General features: G+C 47.8%; 1 protein-coding gene across 1 annotated transcript in view; it reads right to left on the minus strand.

Annotated features, from left to right (window-relative positions):
* ATP8B1 (ATPase phospholipid transporting 8B1) overlaps positions 1-19,110 on the minus strand; it is an 80,419-nt gene that overhangs the window by 15,458 nt on the left and 45,851 nt on the right. The window contains exons 20-22 of the mRNA XM_077816223.1: positions 13,382-13,514; positions 10,830-11,121; positions 10,295-10,518 (exon numbers count right to left, since the gene is read on the minus strand). Of these exons, the coding sequence (XP_077672349.1) occupies positions 10,295-10,518; positions 10,830-11,121; positions 13,382-13,514 (649 nt within the window). The remainder of the gene's footprint in view (positions 1-10,294; positions 10,519-10,829; positions 11,122-13,381; positions 13,515-19,110) is intronic.

The raw sequence follows: 19,110 nt of genomic DNA on the forward strand, positions 1-19,110 counted from the left end.
GGAAGGTTAACATAATTGAAAAATAAATGTGCTCATAAGAAGACTGCTGTACTCAGTGACTGTTGTATTCCCTTTCCTCCTACATCAGTACGATACCTATTAAGGGCCAGATCCTGCAGACCCTCACTCATGCAAATAGCAGTACTGACCTCCTGGAACTACTTGCCTGACTAAATCCCTGATTCTACAAGTTGATCCACTTGGGAAGAACAGCTTGTGGTCTTCCTTTGTAAGCTTTCTGGGGTAGGGGCCTTGTCTTAATATATACAGATTAGTTAAAGAGGAGGTTACTCACCCTGTGCAGTAACTGACTTTCTTCGAGATGAGCGTCCCCGTGGGTGCTCCACTCCAGGTGTTGGTGCATCCCTTCACCTTCACTCAGAGATTTTTACAGCAGTACTCACACCAGCCACGCACGCGCAGAGCCTGCCCACCCGCTCTGAGTGTACCTTAATAGTACGCGTGCGTGACTGGTCTCCTCAGTTCCTTCTCTACAATGGAGGCTCCGAAGTAGAGGGGAGGAGGGTGGGTAGTGGAGCACCCACAGGGACACTCATCTCGAAGAATGTCAGTTACTGCACAGGGTGAGTAACCTCCTCTTCGAGAGAGAGAGAGAGATGTCCCTGTGGGCGTTCCACTCTAGGTGACTGAAAAGCAGTGTATCTCAAGGAGGTAGGGACTTCAGATTTTGGTAGGAATGCAGTAGATAATACAACTCTGCTTAATCGTGTATCAGAGAGAGGTCCTTGAGTAAGGGCATAGTGTTTAACAAATGTGTGTTCAGAAGACCAAGTGGCCGCTTTACAGATGTCAGCCAGGGGAACTTTGCATAGAAAGGCCACGGAGGTAGCCACAGATCTAGTGGAGTGAATTCTGATGCCGGCTGGAGGCGTCACTTTCTTTGTCTGATAGCACAGTCTGATACACTCAGAAATCCAGTTTGAAAGTCTCTGGATAGAAATAGGTGACCCTTTGGAATGCTCCATGATGGAGACAAAGAGTCTAGAAGAGTTTCTAAAGGGCTTGGTTCTATCCAAATGGAAGGACAAAGCCCTGCATTTGTCTAACGTATGCATGGTGGATTCAAAAGAGTTTGCATGTGGTTTAGGAAAGAAAGTTGGTAGGTGTATCAGCTCATTGATTTGGAATGATGACTGCACCTTTGGAAGGAATTTGGGGTGTAATCGGAAGGTAACCTTGTCCTTAAAAAATAGTGTATACGGTGGGTCTACCATGGGAGCTGCTATTTCTCCTGCCAGTCTGGCGGAGGAGACTGCCACCAGGAATGCTGTTTTCATAGAGAGGTGTAAGAGGGAGCAAGTTGGTAGGGGCTCGAAAGGTTGAGTCAGGCAGGATAATACTAAGTGAAGGCCCCACGAAGGAGTAGGAGGTTTAATGTCCGGATATAGGGATTGGAGTCCTTTGAGAAAACACTTGGTGACTGGATGATCAAAAATAGAGGTATAGTCGATCTTGTCATGAAAAGTTGTAATAGCAGCTAAGTGGACTTTGATGGAGCTGAAAGATAGGCCCGATTGCTTGAGGTCTAATAGGTAGTCAAGTATGATCAGAAGAGGTGCAGAAGTTGGAAGAAGTTGTTTAGGTGAACATCAGTGTGTGAATCGCTTCCACTTATGGAGGTAGGTGATGCGAGTAGATTGTGTTCTGCTGTGTAGGAGCACTCGTTGAACCTGCTCAGAGCATGCTAGTTCATTCTGGGAGAACCATGTAGGAACCAAGCTTTGAGGTGAAGCATGAACAGGTTGGGGTGAAGAAATCGTCCGTGTCGCTGCGATAGGAGGTTCGGATTTAGGGGCAACGGGATTGGTGGGCGGATTGATATTTTGGTGAGGAACGGAAACCACTGTTGTCTGGGCCATGACGGGGCAATCAGAATTACTGTGGTACGATCTATCTGTATCTTTGTTAGAACTCTGTGGAGAACTGGTATCGGAGGAAAAGCATATAGCAAGTCCTGGTGCCATGGGAACATGAACACATCTCCCTAGGAATGTTTCCCAGTCCTGCTCTGGAGCAAAATTCAGAACATTTTGTGTTCTTCGCAGTTGCGAAAAGGTCTATGGTTGGGTAGCCCCATATGCGGAATATGTTGTGGATGATTGTCTCATTTATCTCCCATTCGTGATCCCAGAGAAAGTGTCTGCTTAATTCGTTTGCTGTGGTATTCATAGCTCCGGGAAGATAGGCAGCTGATATCCGAATGTTGTTCGCAAGGCACCAATTCCAGAGCTTCATGGCTTCTGTGCAAAGCAAGTGAGAGCAAGCCGCTCCCTGCCTGTTTACATAGAACATGCAGACGATGTTGTCTGTCATTATCCATACATGTTGGTTCCGGATTAATGGGAGGAAATGATAGCAGGCATTGAATATGGCTCAAAGTTCTAGGATGTTTATGTGCAGGGAGGATTCGGTTGAAGACCATAGCCCCTGGGCTCTGTGGTGGGACATGTGTACACCCCACCCTGTGAGGGATGCATCACTAGTCATTATGAGGGATGGAGCATCCTGAAGAAAGGGGACTCCAGACCAGAGATTGGAGTGAACTGTCCACCATAGGAGAGAGTCTTTGACTCTGAAAGATATGGATAGAGGCTTGTTTAGAGCATGCATATTCGGTCTGTAAACCATGACCAACTGAGCTTGGAAGCACCTCATGTATAGTCGTGTGTTTTGGACTATGAAAGTGCACGAGGCCATGTGACCTAGTAGTTGTAGACAGTATCGAGCAGTGACCTGAAGACCGTTGTGGAGTTTCGTTGCCAATAATTTTATGGTGTTGAAGCGATCAGGTGGGAGAGATGCTATTCCTGTCCGGGAATCGAGGTATGTTCCTATGAACTCCAGGTGCTGGGTAGGAGATAATATGGATTTGTTTTTATTTGTAAGCCGAGGGATAGGAAAACAATCGACAGTGAGCTGTGTGAATTGAAGCTCTTCGTCGAACATTGAAGTTTTGAGGAGACAATCGTCAAGGTAAGGAAAAATTATGACTCCTTGTTTCCTGAGGTAGGCAGCGACTATGGCTAGGATCTTGGAAAAAACACAGAGGGCGGTGGATAGGCCGAGGGTAGCACCCTGTACTGAAAATGTGTCGAGCTGTAAAACAAAGGAAACGTCTGTGGGCCGGATGTATAGTCACATGAAAATAGGCGTCCTGTAGGTAGAGGGCTGAAAACCAGTCACCCTGCTCCAGCGCTGGGATTATGGTGGTGTGGGTAACCATTTTGAACTTTTGCTTTTTGATAAATTTGTTGAGCTGCCTGAGGTCGAAGATCGGTTGCCATCCCCCAGTTTTCTTTTCTGTTAAGAAATAATGAGAATAAAACCCCTTCCCTCTGTGTCGTTTGGGCACAAGTTCCACTGCTCCCAATAGAAGGAGAGGTTGTACTTCTTGGATGAGCAGTTGCTCATGAGAGGGGTCCCTGAAGAGGCACGGGGAGGGTGGGGGAGTGGGTAGGAAGCAAGGATAAGAAAGGTATCGAATAGCCAGTTGTGACTACCTCTATAACCCACTTGTCGGTGGTAACGTTCTGCCTTTGATGGGAGAATGGTCACAGACGGTGTCCAAAAATAGGGACATGTGGTGTGAGCGCTGAAGTGGGAACATTGTTTTCTAAACCCTCAACCAAGGCTTCAAATCTGCTTATTAGTCGGAGGGGGTTGAGACGCTGAGGAATTGGGACGGTGATGCTGGTATCTGGGTCTCTAGCATTGTTGTTGTTGCTCATGTAATCTATGGAATTGCTGGGTATATGCAGGGTAGTGTGGATGCTGGTAGGATTTGTTGCAGAAGGGAAGATCTTCAATGGTATTCTGGACCTCTCAAGGAAAGGAAGAGGAGGATAGCCAGGAACCTTGGCGCATGACCACTGCTGGAGCAGTGTATCTTGCTGCAGTGTTGGCTGCATCGAGGGCGGCTTGAAGAGCGGTACATGAGATGATTTATCCCTTGGAAACTAGAGCTGTGAATTGTTGTTTCTTTTCTTCCAGAATGTCATCAATGAAGTCCACGAATTTGTTGTAATTTTTGTGGTCATATTTTGCCAGAATGGCAGTATAATTAGCAATGCGAAATTGTAACGTGGAAGATGCATATACTTTACGTCCAAGCAGATCTAATCGCTTACTGTCCTTGTCGGATGGGGTGGAGTGGGGAAATTGGTGTTTTGTCTTTTGGTTGACTGCATCTACTCACAGCGAGTTTGGTGCTGGATGAGTGAAAAGGAATTCAGAGCGCTTGGAAGGGATGAAGTACTTGCAGTCCGCTCCTTTACAGGTAGGTAGGCTTGCAGCAGGGGTCTGCCAGATGGCCTTAGCAGGTTCCAAAAGGGCTGTGTTGATCGGTAAGGCAATCCTAGAAGAAGAAGAGGGCTGCAGGATGTCCGTTAACTCATGCTGCTGTTCAGGAACCTCCTCCAAGTTAATTCTTAACTGACTGGCAACTCTTTTCAAAAGGTCTTTAAATTTTGAGAAATCATCAGAAGTTGGGGGGGGGGGGAAGTAAGGCTTCATCAGGCGTAACAACTGGGTCAACTGGGTTTGAGGCAGGTTGTGACTGATCCTGCAGTTGTGATGGTGCTGCCTGGTGTCTTACGTCAGTGGAAGGTTCGTCAGCGGCAGGTTTGTCAGCTGGCAGTGCCGGACAGGTGTCGTGGCTGGTAGAGGTGACATAGCGAGTGTGGTCTCGAGGATAAGATGCCCATGGGGCCCAATATTGCCACTGTGGTGGGGAAGGGCATAGGTGGTGCTATCCAGGAATTTACACACCACGGGGCAGGAGCCTGAGAGTAGGATGAGATAATTTTTCTGTTACCTCTATTGATTGGGGTCTGAGGATGGGAGATTTGATATGGTGAAAATTCCCCCTGCAGTCCAGCTTCCTCATCACTGGAGGAAGGCTGTCCGGACCCTGACTGAGCATTTGGAGAGAAGTAGGCATTGAGTAGAGGTGACTGCAGGATAGGTGATACCAGCAGGTCTGTAAATTCACTCTGTAAATTGCAGTGCTGGAGCTCCTCTGTGAGGTGAGGGCTGCGCAAGAGGAATCTGCTGTGAAGAAAAATTTCTCTTCACCGGTGTCCCAAGCATTGTTTCACTGCCGGCCAGCTCAGCGGGTGTCGGTGCCGGGAAAGCAACAACAGCCTGCGGGGGTGTCAGGCATGTCAGCATGTGTCGGTACTGCTTCCGTCGCGGTGCCGAACAGTGCCATATGAGAGGCAGGCAACTGGAAGTCTGAAGCCTTGGCACCGGAGCTTCACAGTGCTGCCGCAGCCGCAGGCAGGTTTCACCTGGCGCCGGAAGAGCCTGGCGTGTCAGAAGTGCTGAGCCGGGGAAGCGCCGGGAGGGAGGTTGTAGACCTGCCTGAGGAAGTTTTCTCCCGCAAAGTTCCCTTTGCGGGTGAGAGAAGGTGCCCCCCCCTTTAAAAAAAAAAGTTTTCTTGTCTCTCTTTGCGGCGGGGGCTGTGGCGTGCAGCAGAGCCAGAGTCAGTGCCCGGGTCTGAAGCTGACCCTAAGTATTTTTGAAGGAGGAGCAGATTTAGTTTCAGCTCCCTGTCCTTCCATGCCCTAGATTTAAGTTTGCTGCAATGGGCACATTTTTGGGGGATGTGGGACTCCCCCAAAAATTTTATGCACTTTGCATAGCCATCTGACAGAGGGATAGCATCCTTGCAGGTAGAGCAGCGCTTAAAGCCTGGAGAACCAGGCATGTGGGAAGCAGCTGCCGCTGACAGGAACAAAGAAAAAGGGGGTTTTTTTTGTTTGTTTGGGGTTTTTTTTTTGTTTTGTTTTGTTTTTTTTAAAGAGAAAAAGATAGAAAATGGTAACTAAGTAACCAGTGGTAACAAACTAACTAACTAGAAACGTAATTGTAACAAAGGGAGAGAAAGTCTGTAACGAATCTGCTGAGCTCCGTCTCAGGCCGGGGATGGTAGAGAAGGAACTGAGGAGACGGGTCACGCATATGTACACTCAGAGCTGGGGGGCGGTCTCTGCGTGTGCGTGACCAGTGCGAGTACTGCTGTAAAAATCTCTGCACGAAGGTGCAGGGACACAGCAACACCTAGAGTGGAGCACCCACAGGGACATCTCTGGAAGAAGAACATAAATTAGTGCAAATAATAGTCTATTTGTGCTTTCGACTATATGATTTATGCAAAATTCAAAAGAAATTTTACGTAGTTTAGGTGACAACTCAGGATGGAAAATTACTCAAATTTTACCTCACTGTCCCCAGGCATATATATATCTAAGTAGCAATGCTGATAAAAAGGGTGGGGAAGGATCCAGGGGTAAGTCTGGTACGCGGTCCTCGGGTGTCACTTCAAAAGGCCTGCTTCGAACCTGACAACGGGTTTGGTCAGGCCCTGGCCTTGCCCAAATGGGGGATTGGAAGGCTCTCTCCTGCCATTCTGCCCCCACCGCATGTAAAAGTCCTGCCTCGTCCGAGGGGGGTAGGAGTGCTTTTTGCAGCTGCTGGGGCTCGAACCGCTGGGTCCTTCGCATGGTGGAGGTGAGATACTCACTCCAGTTCTGCTCCTACCCACTCCCCCGACCACCCTTCCCCGTCCCTCTTCAGGGACCCCTCTCACAAGCAACTCCTTATTCAGGAGGTTCAGGCGCTCCTCGCCTTGGGGATGGAAGAGGAGGTTCCAGGGGAACTAAGGGGCAAAGGGTTCTACTCCCGATATTTCCTAATCCCCAAGGCCAAAGGGGGCTTCCAGCCCATTCTGGACCGGCGCGGGCTCAACACATTCATGGTAAAGCTGAAGTTCCGCATGGTCTCCCTGGGCACCATTATCCCTTCACTGGATCCTGGAGACTGGTATGCCACCCTCGACATGAAGGATACGTACTTCCACATAGCGATTCATCCAGCACACAGGCGTTTCCTGTGCTTTGTGGTCAACCATGAATATTGCCAGTTTACGGCCCTCCCATTCGACCTTTCCACAGCCCCCTGAGTGTTCACCAAGTGTATGTCAGTCGTGGCTGCCTTCCTCTGTTGACGGAGGGTGGAAGAGGATCCCTACCTTCACGGCTGGCTGCTTCGGGGCCGCACCAGAGAGCAGGTGCAGCCCAACCTCCCCTCGTCAGGTTTACATTTGAACAGCTGGGTCCCCTCCTCAACGTAGCAAAGTCGACCCTAGAACTGACCCAGAGGATCAAATTCATCAGGGCAGTGCTGGACTCCGTTCAGGCACAGACCCTCCTACCAAGCTCCCATTTCCAAGCTATCACGGGCATCATTCAAGGCCTTCAGTGATTCCCGACTTCAACAGCAAGGGGATGCCAGAGTCTCCTCGGCCACTTGGCTTCCTGTACATACGTGACCCGGCACTCCAAGATCCGGTTCCAGCCGTTACAAGTGTGGCTCACCTCAGTCTACAGCCCAGGGTGCAACAGCCTGAATTGGGTTATCAGTGTCTTGGAGTGGGTCCTCACCTCCCTCCACTGGTGGTTCGACCCCCGAGTGGTGTGCAGGGGTAGTCCCCTTCCCCAGCCCCCATCCTTCCTTGTCCCTGGTCATGGATGCGTCAGCTACGGGGTGGGGAGCACATCTGGGGAACCTTCAGACTCAGGGCCTGTGGTCTCGGGCCGAGCTCTCCCTCCATATCAACATCAGGGAGCTGATGGCGGTACGCCTTGTTTGCCAAACCTTTCAGGCACAACTGCAATGTTGCTGTGTGGTGGTTTTCACGGACAACACCATGGCCATGTTCTACATCAACAAGCAAGGGGGGGCCCTTTCGTCCCCTTTCTGCCAGGAAGCCATTTGGCTGTGGGAATTCTGCATAGCCTGCTCCGTTCACCTGGTCACATCCTTTCTTCCTAGGATCCAGAACATGCTGGCAGACCGCCTCAGCAGGTCCTTCCACTCACAGAAGTGGTCTCTCTGACTAGATGTAGTCCACCCCATCTTCCAAAGGTGGGGGTTTCCCCAGGTCGACCTGTTCGCCACCCACAGCAACAGGAAGTGCCAGCATTCTGTTCCTTCCAGGGTTGCAGCCCAGGCTCCCTCACGGATGCATTCCTGCTTCCTTGGTCTGGTTGCCTGCTCTATGCCTTTCCTCTGTTCCCTCTTGTGCACAAAGTCCTGCTCGAGATCTGCAGTGATGGGGCGAGAGTGATTCTGGTAGCTCCAGTGTGGCCTTGCCAGCACTGGTACACCATGCTGCTAGAGTTGCCGGTGGATGATCCAGTCATGTTGCCTCTTCTCCCCGACCTGCTAACTCAGAACCTCAGTCGCCTCTGTCATCCTGACCTATGGTCCCTCCACCTCACGGCTTGGAAGCTGCATGGCTGAACCCCACGGAGCTTCTGTGTTTGGACCCAGTACGAAAGGTCCTGCTGGGCAGCAGGAAGCCACGTACCTGCCAAAGTGGAAAAGGTTTTCATATTGGTGTGACCAGAGCCGCACAACCCCGCTCCAAGCGCTGGTGCCCCTCATTTTGGAGTACTTCTTGCACCTGACACAACAAGGCCTGGTGGCGTCCTCCATGAGGATTCACCTTGCTGCCATCTCAGCCTTCCACCCGGGCGCGTCTGGCCACTCTGTCTTTGCCAACCTAATGGTTGGTCGCTTTCTCAAGACTGTCTCTATCCTCAGATCTGGCAGCCTATCCCTACATGGGACCTTAACCTGATCCTTTCAAGGCTCATGGGGCCCCTCTTCGAACCACTGGCCACATGCTCCCTCCTGTATCTTTCCTGGAAGACAGCTTTCCTGGTCGCCATTACGTCAGCAAGATGTGTCTCCGAGCTGAAGGCCCTCACCTCGGAACCGCCTTACACGGTCTTCCACAGGGATAAGGTTCAATGCAGACTGCACCCAGCCTTTCTCCCCAAGGTGGTGTTGGCCTTTCACACCAGCCAGGACATTTTCCTGCCTGTCTTTTACCCGAAACCTCATGCTGCATTCCCTCAATGTCCACAGAGCCCTAGTTTCCTACATAGAGCGCACCAAGCCATTCAGAAAATCGACCCAGCTATTCGTTGCGGTGGTGGACTGGATGAAAGGCCTCCCGGTCTCCTCTCAAGGAATATCCTCCTGGATCACATCCTTCATCCACACTTGCTATGAGCAGGCCAGGGTGCCGACCCTAGCTCTTACTGCGCACTCCACTAGGGCCCAAGCCTCATCGGCGGCGTTCCTGGTCCAGTATGCAGGGCAGTGACTTGGTCCTCGGTGCATACCTTTGCCTTGCACTACACCATCATCCGGCATGGCTTTCGGTAGAGCAGTGCTACAATCAACATTCCTTAACTCTGACCCCACCGCCTAGGTAAAGCTTGGGAGTCACCTAATTGGAATCGATATGAGCAAGCACTCGAAGGAGAAAAAACGGATGCTCACCTTTGTAACTGTTGTTCTTCGAGATGTGTTGCTCATATCTATTCCAAACCTGCCCCCCTTCCCCTCTGTTGGGAGTAACCGGCAGGAAGGAACTGAGGGAGCACTGGGTCAGCAGGGTCATATGTTGAGCACCATGGAGATGCCACTCTAGGGGACTCCACAGCTGACCTGACGGATGCTGCTAGGGGAAAATCTTTCTAATGGCTGTGCACGCGGTGTGCGCGCACACCTAATTGGAATGGATATGAGCAACACATCTCGCAGAACAACAAAGGTGAGTAACCGTTTTTTCCACAGTAATAGCTTTTTCAACAGTTCTGGCTACTAACATGCATTCCCAAGCTATTTATTGTTTAGAAAAATAGAACCAAAATTCTCTAAAGTCTGGGACAAAAATATCTTATTAGATAAAACTTGCAAAGCCCAAGTTGTGCTGCAGCTAGTTGACCCTTCCGGGCCTTTTAAAGAGGGTAGAGGGGATGGGGTATTTCACAAATAACTAAACTGAGAGACTGAGATTACCAGACGACGTGGTGGGAGAGAAACAACGTTCATGGTTCAGTCATGCTATTGATTTCCAGCTTTATGTTGTAACAGCCAAGTGTACATGGAATTCTTATTATTTACTATATCCTTATTTTTTTCTGCACACATGATAAACTACTTTGATCAGAAAAAAGTTAAATTAGCGAAGATTAAGATACCAATAGCACTATAGCTGGAGGTTAACATCTTTCCAAGGCATGAGTAATAAAGTACGAATTCCACCACAGTGATACGAAAGGCTCTAACATGAAAGGCTGCTTCCTTTAATGCTGTTCACTTAAATTACATCATCACTTAATAAGTTGGTCTCCATTATTTTGTTTTGGCAAAAAGTAAGTTTATCTAGTTCATGTTAGAAAAGCACTTCTCTTACCTGGGCAGAATAGCCATTGAAGAACGAGTACCAGAAGTGTACTAGCGTAAATGCAAAGTTTTTGTAGAAGAAATATCGTAGGAACTTGCACATCCTTATATAGGACCATCGGCCATGAACTAATAGTAATCTTTGCAGGTATCTGAATTGTCCAAAAGAATAGTCACTCGACATGACTGCTTGCATGCCTTCTTGTCCACTAATTCCAACACCAATATGAGCAGCTACATTAAATAAAAAAACAAAAAGAAAGAGCACCACATTGAATAAGCAAGGTTTTATTAAAACAAGATATATTATTCAACAAATAAAGATGCACAGTAACGCTCCAGCTTTTAGAATCATTTAACAATTCCCATTCTCTACTGTAAATTTCTCTGGACCCAAATTATTCTTTATGTATCTAAACAGCTACTTCAATTACTAAAAGGCTGCCTGAACTTGGGGAAAATAGCACTTTCTAATAAAGTGATGCAAGACCTTCAAAAGCAAAAACAAAAAACAAATAGCCAGTGAAGTTTTATAGATGACTTACTTTTGATCATGTTTACATCATTGGCACCATCCCCAATAGCCAAAGTTATAGCTTTCTTATATTTCTTCACCAGCTCCACCACCATGGCCTTCTGTTTGGGAGTTACGCGGCAGCAGATCACAGCACTGCACTCGCATGCCAAGTCTACAAAGTTTCTTTGTTGCTGTTCTTTGTTAACATCAGCTCTCCTTTTACTCTGACTTTGCTTTTCTCTCTCTTCCGCTGTTCTGGGAAATTTCAGTTTTAGAAGTTTCTTCTTCTTCTTCTTCTTCTTCTCTAAAAGGATTTCATTCTGGATAATCAAAGAGAAAGTAATTATTGTCCTTTCTTCGCTATTTAAAGATAGAGTGTTCTAAGGACTGATCTCATAACATTTTTAAAGTTTGAAATACCTTGACTCTCAGCTACATTATGTGCACTTTTGTAATACCACCTGAATAAAACTTCTCTGAAGAAAAAGGGGACAGTGAATGTGGTAGGTTTTGGTAGAACTTCTTATATTGTAGGTTTCAGAGTAACAGCCGTGTTAGTCTGTATTCGCAAAAAGAAATGGAGTACTTGTGGCACCTTAGAGACTAACCAATTTATTTGAGCATGAGCTTTCGTGAGCTATAGCTCACTTCATCAGATGCTATAGCTCACGAAAGCTCATGCTCAAATAAATTGGTTAGTCTCTAAGGTGCCACAAGTACTCCATTTCTTTTTTCTTATATTGTAATACGTCTTGCAGAAACTAATGGAAAAAATCCTTTTTCTATCTTCAGCTAATTCATTTTGAAGAATAATATTAGTTTCTGTGGTATAAAGGTTGTTTTTTTTTTTTTTTTTTGCAGGGGGGGGTGGAGGGAATGGAAAATGTGATCACCCGGAACACCAAGCTGTCATCAGCAAATGCAGTGATTTGTACTGGTGAAGTTACTAAAAATTCTGAGCTCCCTCTGAAGCCTAATATTAGCAAGACAGTGAAGCTCATCATTTCAGGTATAACCTTTGGGTTTTGATTTATGTTATCCAGTTGAGACACAGATTTATACATGGATTAATCGTCACTTCTAAACCGAATAATTTTAGATTTGTTATTTGCTCATCTATCTCCTCCCACTCTGGTTTATATAGAATTCTGCCAATAGGATTCTCACCAATACTTGGATTGCCAACCAGGTCACTTCTTTACTGAAAGTCCTTCAGTGTTTTCTGAACTCTTAAAACATTAGACCACAGTACAAGGTACCATATGAGCTTCCTTTTATTTCTGACACTTTGGTCACACTTTTGCTCTCAAACATACCCTCTACAGTGGGTACCCAGTATACGTCGGGGTTGTGTTCTTGAAAAGGGCCACAAATACTGAAATGACAAATCTAAGTATGTCAGCAGTGGCGTAGGCAGGAGGGGACACTTGGGTGGGCGCCAGGGTGGACAAGTAATGATGGGGGGCGGAGGGGTAGGAGCGATCTGGCAGCTTCTCCGCCCCTCCAGCGCCCTTGGGGGGAGGGGGAGAGAGAGAAACAAACGATAGATGCTCTGGCCAGGGGCTCCCAGAAAAATGGGGGGTCCCCCCGTAAAAATGTGTGCCCCCTGTACCTCCACACTCTCCGCACCACCACCACCCTGATGCGCGGGGCTTGACCTGCTCTGCCTAGGACTCCTGCCAGGGAGTGAGATTGGGGCATGGGGGCTTGTCCTGCTATGTCCAACAGGGGAGCAGGAGCGGGGACTTGCCCTACTCCGCCCGACAGGGGAGCCTGGCGCTCCTTCTAGGGATCGGTGTCAGGGGCTTCCCCACTCTGCCCGGAGCTCCTGCCGGGGAGCAGGGATGGGGGCTTGTCCCGCTCCTCCCGGTGCTCCTGCCGGGGAGTGGGGTTGGGGGGCAGGGGCTTGCCCTGCTCCAGAGCTCCAGACGGGGAGCTGTGTCGAGACACAGGGGCTTGCCCCGCTCTGGTGCTCCAGCATATACCTTGTTTGAAACCTATAGTACAGTACTGCAAATGACGGATATGCAGATCGGGCCCGATGTGAATTGGAACAAGTTCCCCTATTGATGAGTAACAGATATGCAAAACAACAGATAAGGGGGAGACATATACCGGGGACCTCCTGTATTTCAACCATGAAATAATGACTGCTGTCTGTTCAGAGAGCGTTGGGGCTTGAAAGATCTAATTTTGCATCTTTCTGGTTCTTCTTTAGCACTAGACTTTCAGAGTCCCTTGATTACGAATAATTCTAACATTAGATTGTTCTTTTTACAGAAGATTCTTTTTTGCTTTGATGGTTAAAGTTGATAGATTATGAGAGATATTTTATTGCTTTATCTATTACATTTTCAAAGACTAGTTTTATAGTTTGGCATTTTATAGATGGAGGAAACTGAGGCAGAGAGGTTAAATATCTTTCATCTGGTGCTTCAGGGTAGCAATCAAGTGAATGAAGGAGTAGTTAACGATAAGGAACATAAGATTCCAATTTACAGCACTATTAGCCTTTGACCTGTTATGTATCCCAGAAAATTCCCCAAACTGAAGTAAGGGAAAAGTCTGCTTTATACGTACCAGCCAGGAACCAGTGATTATTAAAGCACGATTTCTACCAGATTGAAAGAATGGCTCATTCGTTCTTTGAGAGGAGTTTATATCTGATCCAGCTTTGTTATTCTGGTTTTCCAACCTTGTTTGGAGAAGAGCACTGGAAAATGAATGCAGAGTTTTAATGTAGGTCATCTAAAAACTACAAATACTGCCTATAATTTTTACAGTTACTACTGTAGTGGGCCTATCTATGGGAAACCTAAAGGTAAACTTCAAACCAAGCTAAGTGTGAACTGGTCAGTACTTGGATGGGCCATCTGCAAGAAAGATACTCACCCTGTGCAGTAACAGACGTTCTTCGAGATGAGCGTCCCTGTGTGTGCTCCACTCCAGGTCAAGGTGCGTCCCAGCGCCTTCGATCAGAGATTTCTACAGCAGTACCCCTAAGGGCTGCGCATGCGCTGTGCCTGCCGCTTGAGCTGCCAGTGTTTAATAGCTCGTGCGCAGCCCGGGCTCCTCAGTTCCTTCTCTACAACGGAGTGCGTTACGAATTACGAAGTAGAGGGGAGGAGGGCGGGTAGTGGAGCACCCACAGGGACACTCATCTCAAAGAACGTCAGTTACTGCACAGGGTGAATAACCTCCTCTGAGAGAGAGAGATGTCCCTGTGGGTGCTCCACTTCAGGTGACCGAAAAGCAGTATCCCTTAGGATGCTTGGGACTTCAGACAAGACAAGGAGGCTGCTGACAAGACAGCTCTACCCATTCTGGTGTCGGACGCTGCAGTGTGGATGAGAGCGTAGTGATTGGTGAAGGTAAGGTTCGATGCCCAGGTAGCTGCCTTGCATATGTCAGACAGTGGAACATTACAGAGAAAGGCTGTGGAGGTGGAGACAGCTCTGGTAGAGTGTGTCCTAATCGATGTAGGAGGGCGCATTTGCCTGAGTTGGTAACAAAGGCGTATGCAGTCAGCAATCCAGTTGGAAAGTCTCTGTGTAGAGATAGCATTTCCCTGTGAGCGCTGAGTAGTAGAGACAAAAAGTCTGGGGTTTTTTCTAAACAGTTTTGTTCTATCCAGGTAAAAGGATAATGCTCTGTGAACATCAAGAGTGTGCATTGCTGTTTCAAAGGCATTAGCGTGAGGTTTGGGGGAAAATGTTGGGAGGTGTATAGGCTCATTGAGGTGAAAGGAAGAGTGTATCTTAGGTAAGAACTTTGGATGCGTGAGGCATGTGACCTTTTCGCGGAAGAATGTAGTATACGGAGGGTCTGCCATAAGCACCCCCATTTCTCCTATTCGTCTGGCAGATGTGATTGCTATGAGGAAGGTGGTCTTCATGGATAGGTGGAGAAGGGAGCAGTTAGCCATCGGTTCAAAGGGTTTATCCATCAGGGCTTTGAGGACTAGGTGTAAATCCCAAGGTGCAGCAGGTGGTTTCACGTCTGGGTATAACGTCTGGAAACCCTTCAGGAAACTTTTGGTGACTGGATGGGCACAGACCGTAACATTGGTGGAAGGCGGTGACTGCCGTGAGGTGGACCTTGAGTGAGCTCATAGAGAGAGGCCAGATGTTTTAAGGTGTAACAGGTAATCCAGTATCAGTGGGAGTGAAGCAGAAACTGGAGAGGTAAGTTTGTCAGTGCACCAAGATGTGAACCATTTCCATTTTGCAGGTAGGTAGTATGCGTGTTGTGTGTTCTGCTGTGTAGCAAGACGGTGAGCACTTGGTCAAAATATGTTAACTCCGCATTAGAGAACCATTGATCAGCCAGGCCCTCAGGTGGAGATGATGTACGTCAGGGTGAATTAGTTGTCCCCGGTGTTGTGATAGGAGGTTGCTGAGTGGGGGAAGAGGAATGGGTGGCTTGACCGACATGTGCAGGAGGAAGGAGTACCATGGTTGTCTGGGCCATGCTGGGGCTATGAGAATGATGTTGGCTCTGTCTGTTCGTATCTTCTGAATTACTCTGTGCAATAGAGGCACTGGTGGGAATGCATACATAAGAGTTTTGGTCCATGGGAGCATAAAGGCATCTCCCTGTGAGTGTTTCCCCAGGCCTGCTCTGGAGCAGAATGTCGGGCATTTTTTGTTTGTTGCTGTGCAAATAGATCCAGTTGGGGATAATCCCAGGTCTGGAAGATGTTGGAAAGAATGGTGTTGCTGAGTTCCCACTCGTGCTTTATGGGGAATGATCGGCTGAGCTCGTTTGTGGTGGTATTCTGAGAACCTGGCAAGTATGAGGAGGAGATATGGATGTTGTGTTGAAGGCACCAGTTCCAAAGTTTTACCACCTCTGTGCAGGAGTGTGACCAGGCTCCCCACGGTCTGTTGACATAAAACATGCACATGATGTTGTTGGTCATGATTCGACTTCAGCGGTTTTGGATGATGGGAAGGAAATGGAGGCAGGCATTGCATACGGCCCTGAGCTCTAGCAAATTTATGTGAAGCTGGGTTTCCGAAGCTGCCCAGAGACCCTGAGTGGTGTGGTGGCCCATGTGTGCTCCCCATCCTGTGAGGGATGCATCTGTGATGATGGAAATTGAAGGGGGATCTTGTCAGAAGGGAATCCCGATGCAGAAGTTGATGGGAGAGGTCCACCACAGAACTGAGTCCTTGACTTTCTGGGACATAGTTAGTAACTTGTTTAGCCTATGCAAATTTGACAGAGCCAGAAGAGTATCCAGAAGTCACCTACTACAGGACAGGCCCAACAAAGATAATAACAGAACGCCACTAGCCATTACCTTCAGCCCCCAACTAAAACCTCTCCAATGCATCATCAAGGATCTACAACCTATCCTGAGGGACGACCCATCACCCTCACAAATCTTGGGAGACAGGCCAGTCCTTGCCTACAGACAGCCCCCCAACCTGAAGCAAATACTCACCAGCAACCACACAACCGAACCACTAACCCAGGAACCTATCCTTGCAACAAAGCCCGTTGCCAACTGTGCCCACATATCTATTCAGGGGACACCATCACAGGGCCTAATAACATCAGCCACACTATCAGAGGCTCGTTCACCTGCACATCCACCAATGTGATATATGCCATCATGTGCCAGCAATGCCCCTTTGCCATGTACATTGGTCAAACTGGACAGTCTCTACGTAAAAGAATAAATGGACACAAATCAGATGTCAAGAATTATAACATTCATAAACCAGTCAGAGAACACTTCAATCTCTCTGGTCACTCGATCTCAGACCTAAAGGTCACAATATTACAACAAAGAGACTTCAAAAACAGACTCCAACGAGAGACTGCTGAATTGGAATTAATTTGCAAACTGGATACAATTAACTTGGGCTTGAATAGAGACTGGGAGTGGATGTGTCATTACACAAAGTAAAACTATTTCCCCATGTTTATTTCCCCCCCCCCTCCCCCGCCACTGTTCCTCAGACGTTCCTGTTAACTGCTGGAAATGGCCCACCTTGATTATCACTACAAAAGGTTTTCTCACCCCCGCTCCCCCGGCTCTCCTGCTGGTAACAGCTCATCTTAAGTGATCACTCACCTTACAGTGTGTATGATAACACCCATTTTTTCATGTTCTGTGCGTATATAAATCTCCTCACTGTATTTTCCACTGAATGCATCCGATGAAGTGAGCTGTAGCTCACGAAAGCTTATGCTCAGATAAATTGGTTCGTCTCTAAGGTGCCACCAGTACTCCTTTTCTTTTTGCTTGTTTGGATTGTATACCATGGCTAGCCAACCCTGAAGGCATCGCATGTACAGGTGAGCATTTGCAACCACAAATGTGCAAGCGGCCATATATCCTAATAGCTGTAGGGAGTCTCAGACTGTAGTCTGTGGGCTGGCACGTATCTGGGTAATAAGGTTGCCCATTGTCTGGAATCTGTCCTGATGCAAGACCAGTGGTAGAATCGAGGTGGGTGCCTATGAAGTCGATTTGTTGGGTAGATTGTAAGGTAGATTTATTTTTGTTTATTTGCAGGCCCAAGGTGCGGAAGCAGTGAAGGGTTGCAAGAGTTGCGTGTTTCACTTCTAACTGTGTGGGAGACTTGAGGAGACAATTGTCCAGGTAAGGAAATATGAGGATCCCTTTTTGTCCTGAGATGTGCTATTACAACTGCTAGCATCTTGGAGAAGACACGTGGTGTGGTGGAGAGGCCAAATGGAAGGACTCTGTATTGGTAGTGTTGCGCTCCCAGAGCAAACCTGAGAAAACGTCAATGGGCAGGGTGGATAGAGACATGGAAATATGCGTCTTGGAGTCGAGGGTTGAAAACCAATCTCCTTGCTCCAGTGTCGGAATTATCATTGGGAGAGTAACCATCCGGAATTTCTGTTTCTTGACGAACTTGTTCAAACGTCAAAGATCGAGGATAGGGCGCCAACTGCTGTTTTTCTTTTCTGTCAAAAAGTAGTGGGAGTAAAACCCTTTCCCTCTGTGTTGAGGGGGTACCTCCTCTATTACTCTGAGACGTATGAGGTGTTGTACCTCCTGACAGAGCAATTGTTCGTGAGAGGGGTCCCTGAAGAGGGACGGGATGGAAGGGTGGGTAGGAGGTAAGGAGAGGAAGGGGATGGCATAACCCAATCTGATAATTTCCAGGACCCATCTGTCTGTAGTGATGGTTTTCCAGTTGGCCAGGAACGGACGCAAACAGTGTCCAAAGAAATGGTTGGTTGGAGTTGGCGCTGGAGATGGTGCGAGGTTTTCTATACCCTCAGTCAAGACTTCAGATTTGTTTATTTGGGTTAGGAGGGTGGGTCGCTGTTGTTTGCGGAGGGAGATGTTGTTGGTTCCTGGGCCTATGTCGTTGTTGTGTACCATATTGTCTTAAAGGTGGATGTTGCACAAAGGTATGGTAACACGGTTGTTGGTATAGCTGATATGTATATTGTCTCTTCTTTGAGGCAGGTGTTTGGATGCCTAACGATCGGAGTGTGGCACGTGAGTCCTTCATGGAGTGAAGGACTTCATTGGTCGTAGAGGAGAAGAGCTTATCTCCATTGAAGGGGAGATCTTCAACCGTATTCTGTATCTGCTTCGAAAAGGAGGAAAAAGCAAACCATGAGGCCTGCTGCATGACGATGGCCATGGCTGCGGATCTGGCCGCTGCGTCCACAGCACCGAGGGTGGCTTGAAGAGCTGCCCAGGAGATCAATTGGCCCTTGGACACCACTGCTTTAAACTGTTGTAGTTTATCCTTCGACACGTCATCAATAAATTGCATTACCGTAGCATAATTTTTGTGGTCATATTTTGCTAAGAGCACCAATCTAAATTGCATAGTTCACCAATCTAAATTGCAAAGTGGAAGAATACACTTTGCGGCCGAAGAAGTCCAGTCTCCTGTTATCTTTTTCCGATGGAGTGGATTGGAAGTGTTGGTATTTGTTTTTCTGATTGGCTGCATCGACCACTAGCAAATTAGATGATGGGTGCATAAATAGAAACTCAGAACCCGTAGATGGGACAAAATATTTGCAGTCCAGTCTCTTGCTAGTGGGTGTTATTGTGACTGGGGTCTGCCATATAGTTTTTGCAGGTTCCATAATGGCCCCATTAATTGGTAGGGCTATTTTGGAGGAGGTCGTAGCTTGCAGGATGTCTGTAAGCTCATGGTGTGTTTCAGGTACCTCCTCCAGGGTAATCTTGAGCTCTTCCGCTACTCTCTGAAACAACTCTTGAAAATGAGCGAGCTCATCAGTAGGGGGAGGTGGTGGGGGTACCATGGCGTCTTGTGGTATTATCGCCGTAGAGGTGG

The sequence above is a fragment of the Eretmochelys imbricata genome, chromosome 5, assembly GCF_965152235.1.
Source record: "Eretmochelys imbricata isolate rEreImb1 chromosome 5, rEreImb1.hap1, whole genome shotgun sequence".
In the NCBI taxonomy this organism is placed as follows: domain Eukaryota; kingdom Metazoa; phylum Chordata; order Testudines; family Cheloniidae; genus Eretmochelys; species Eretmochelys imbricata.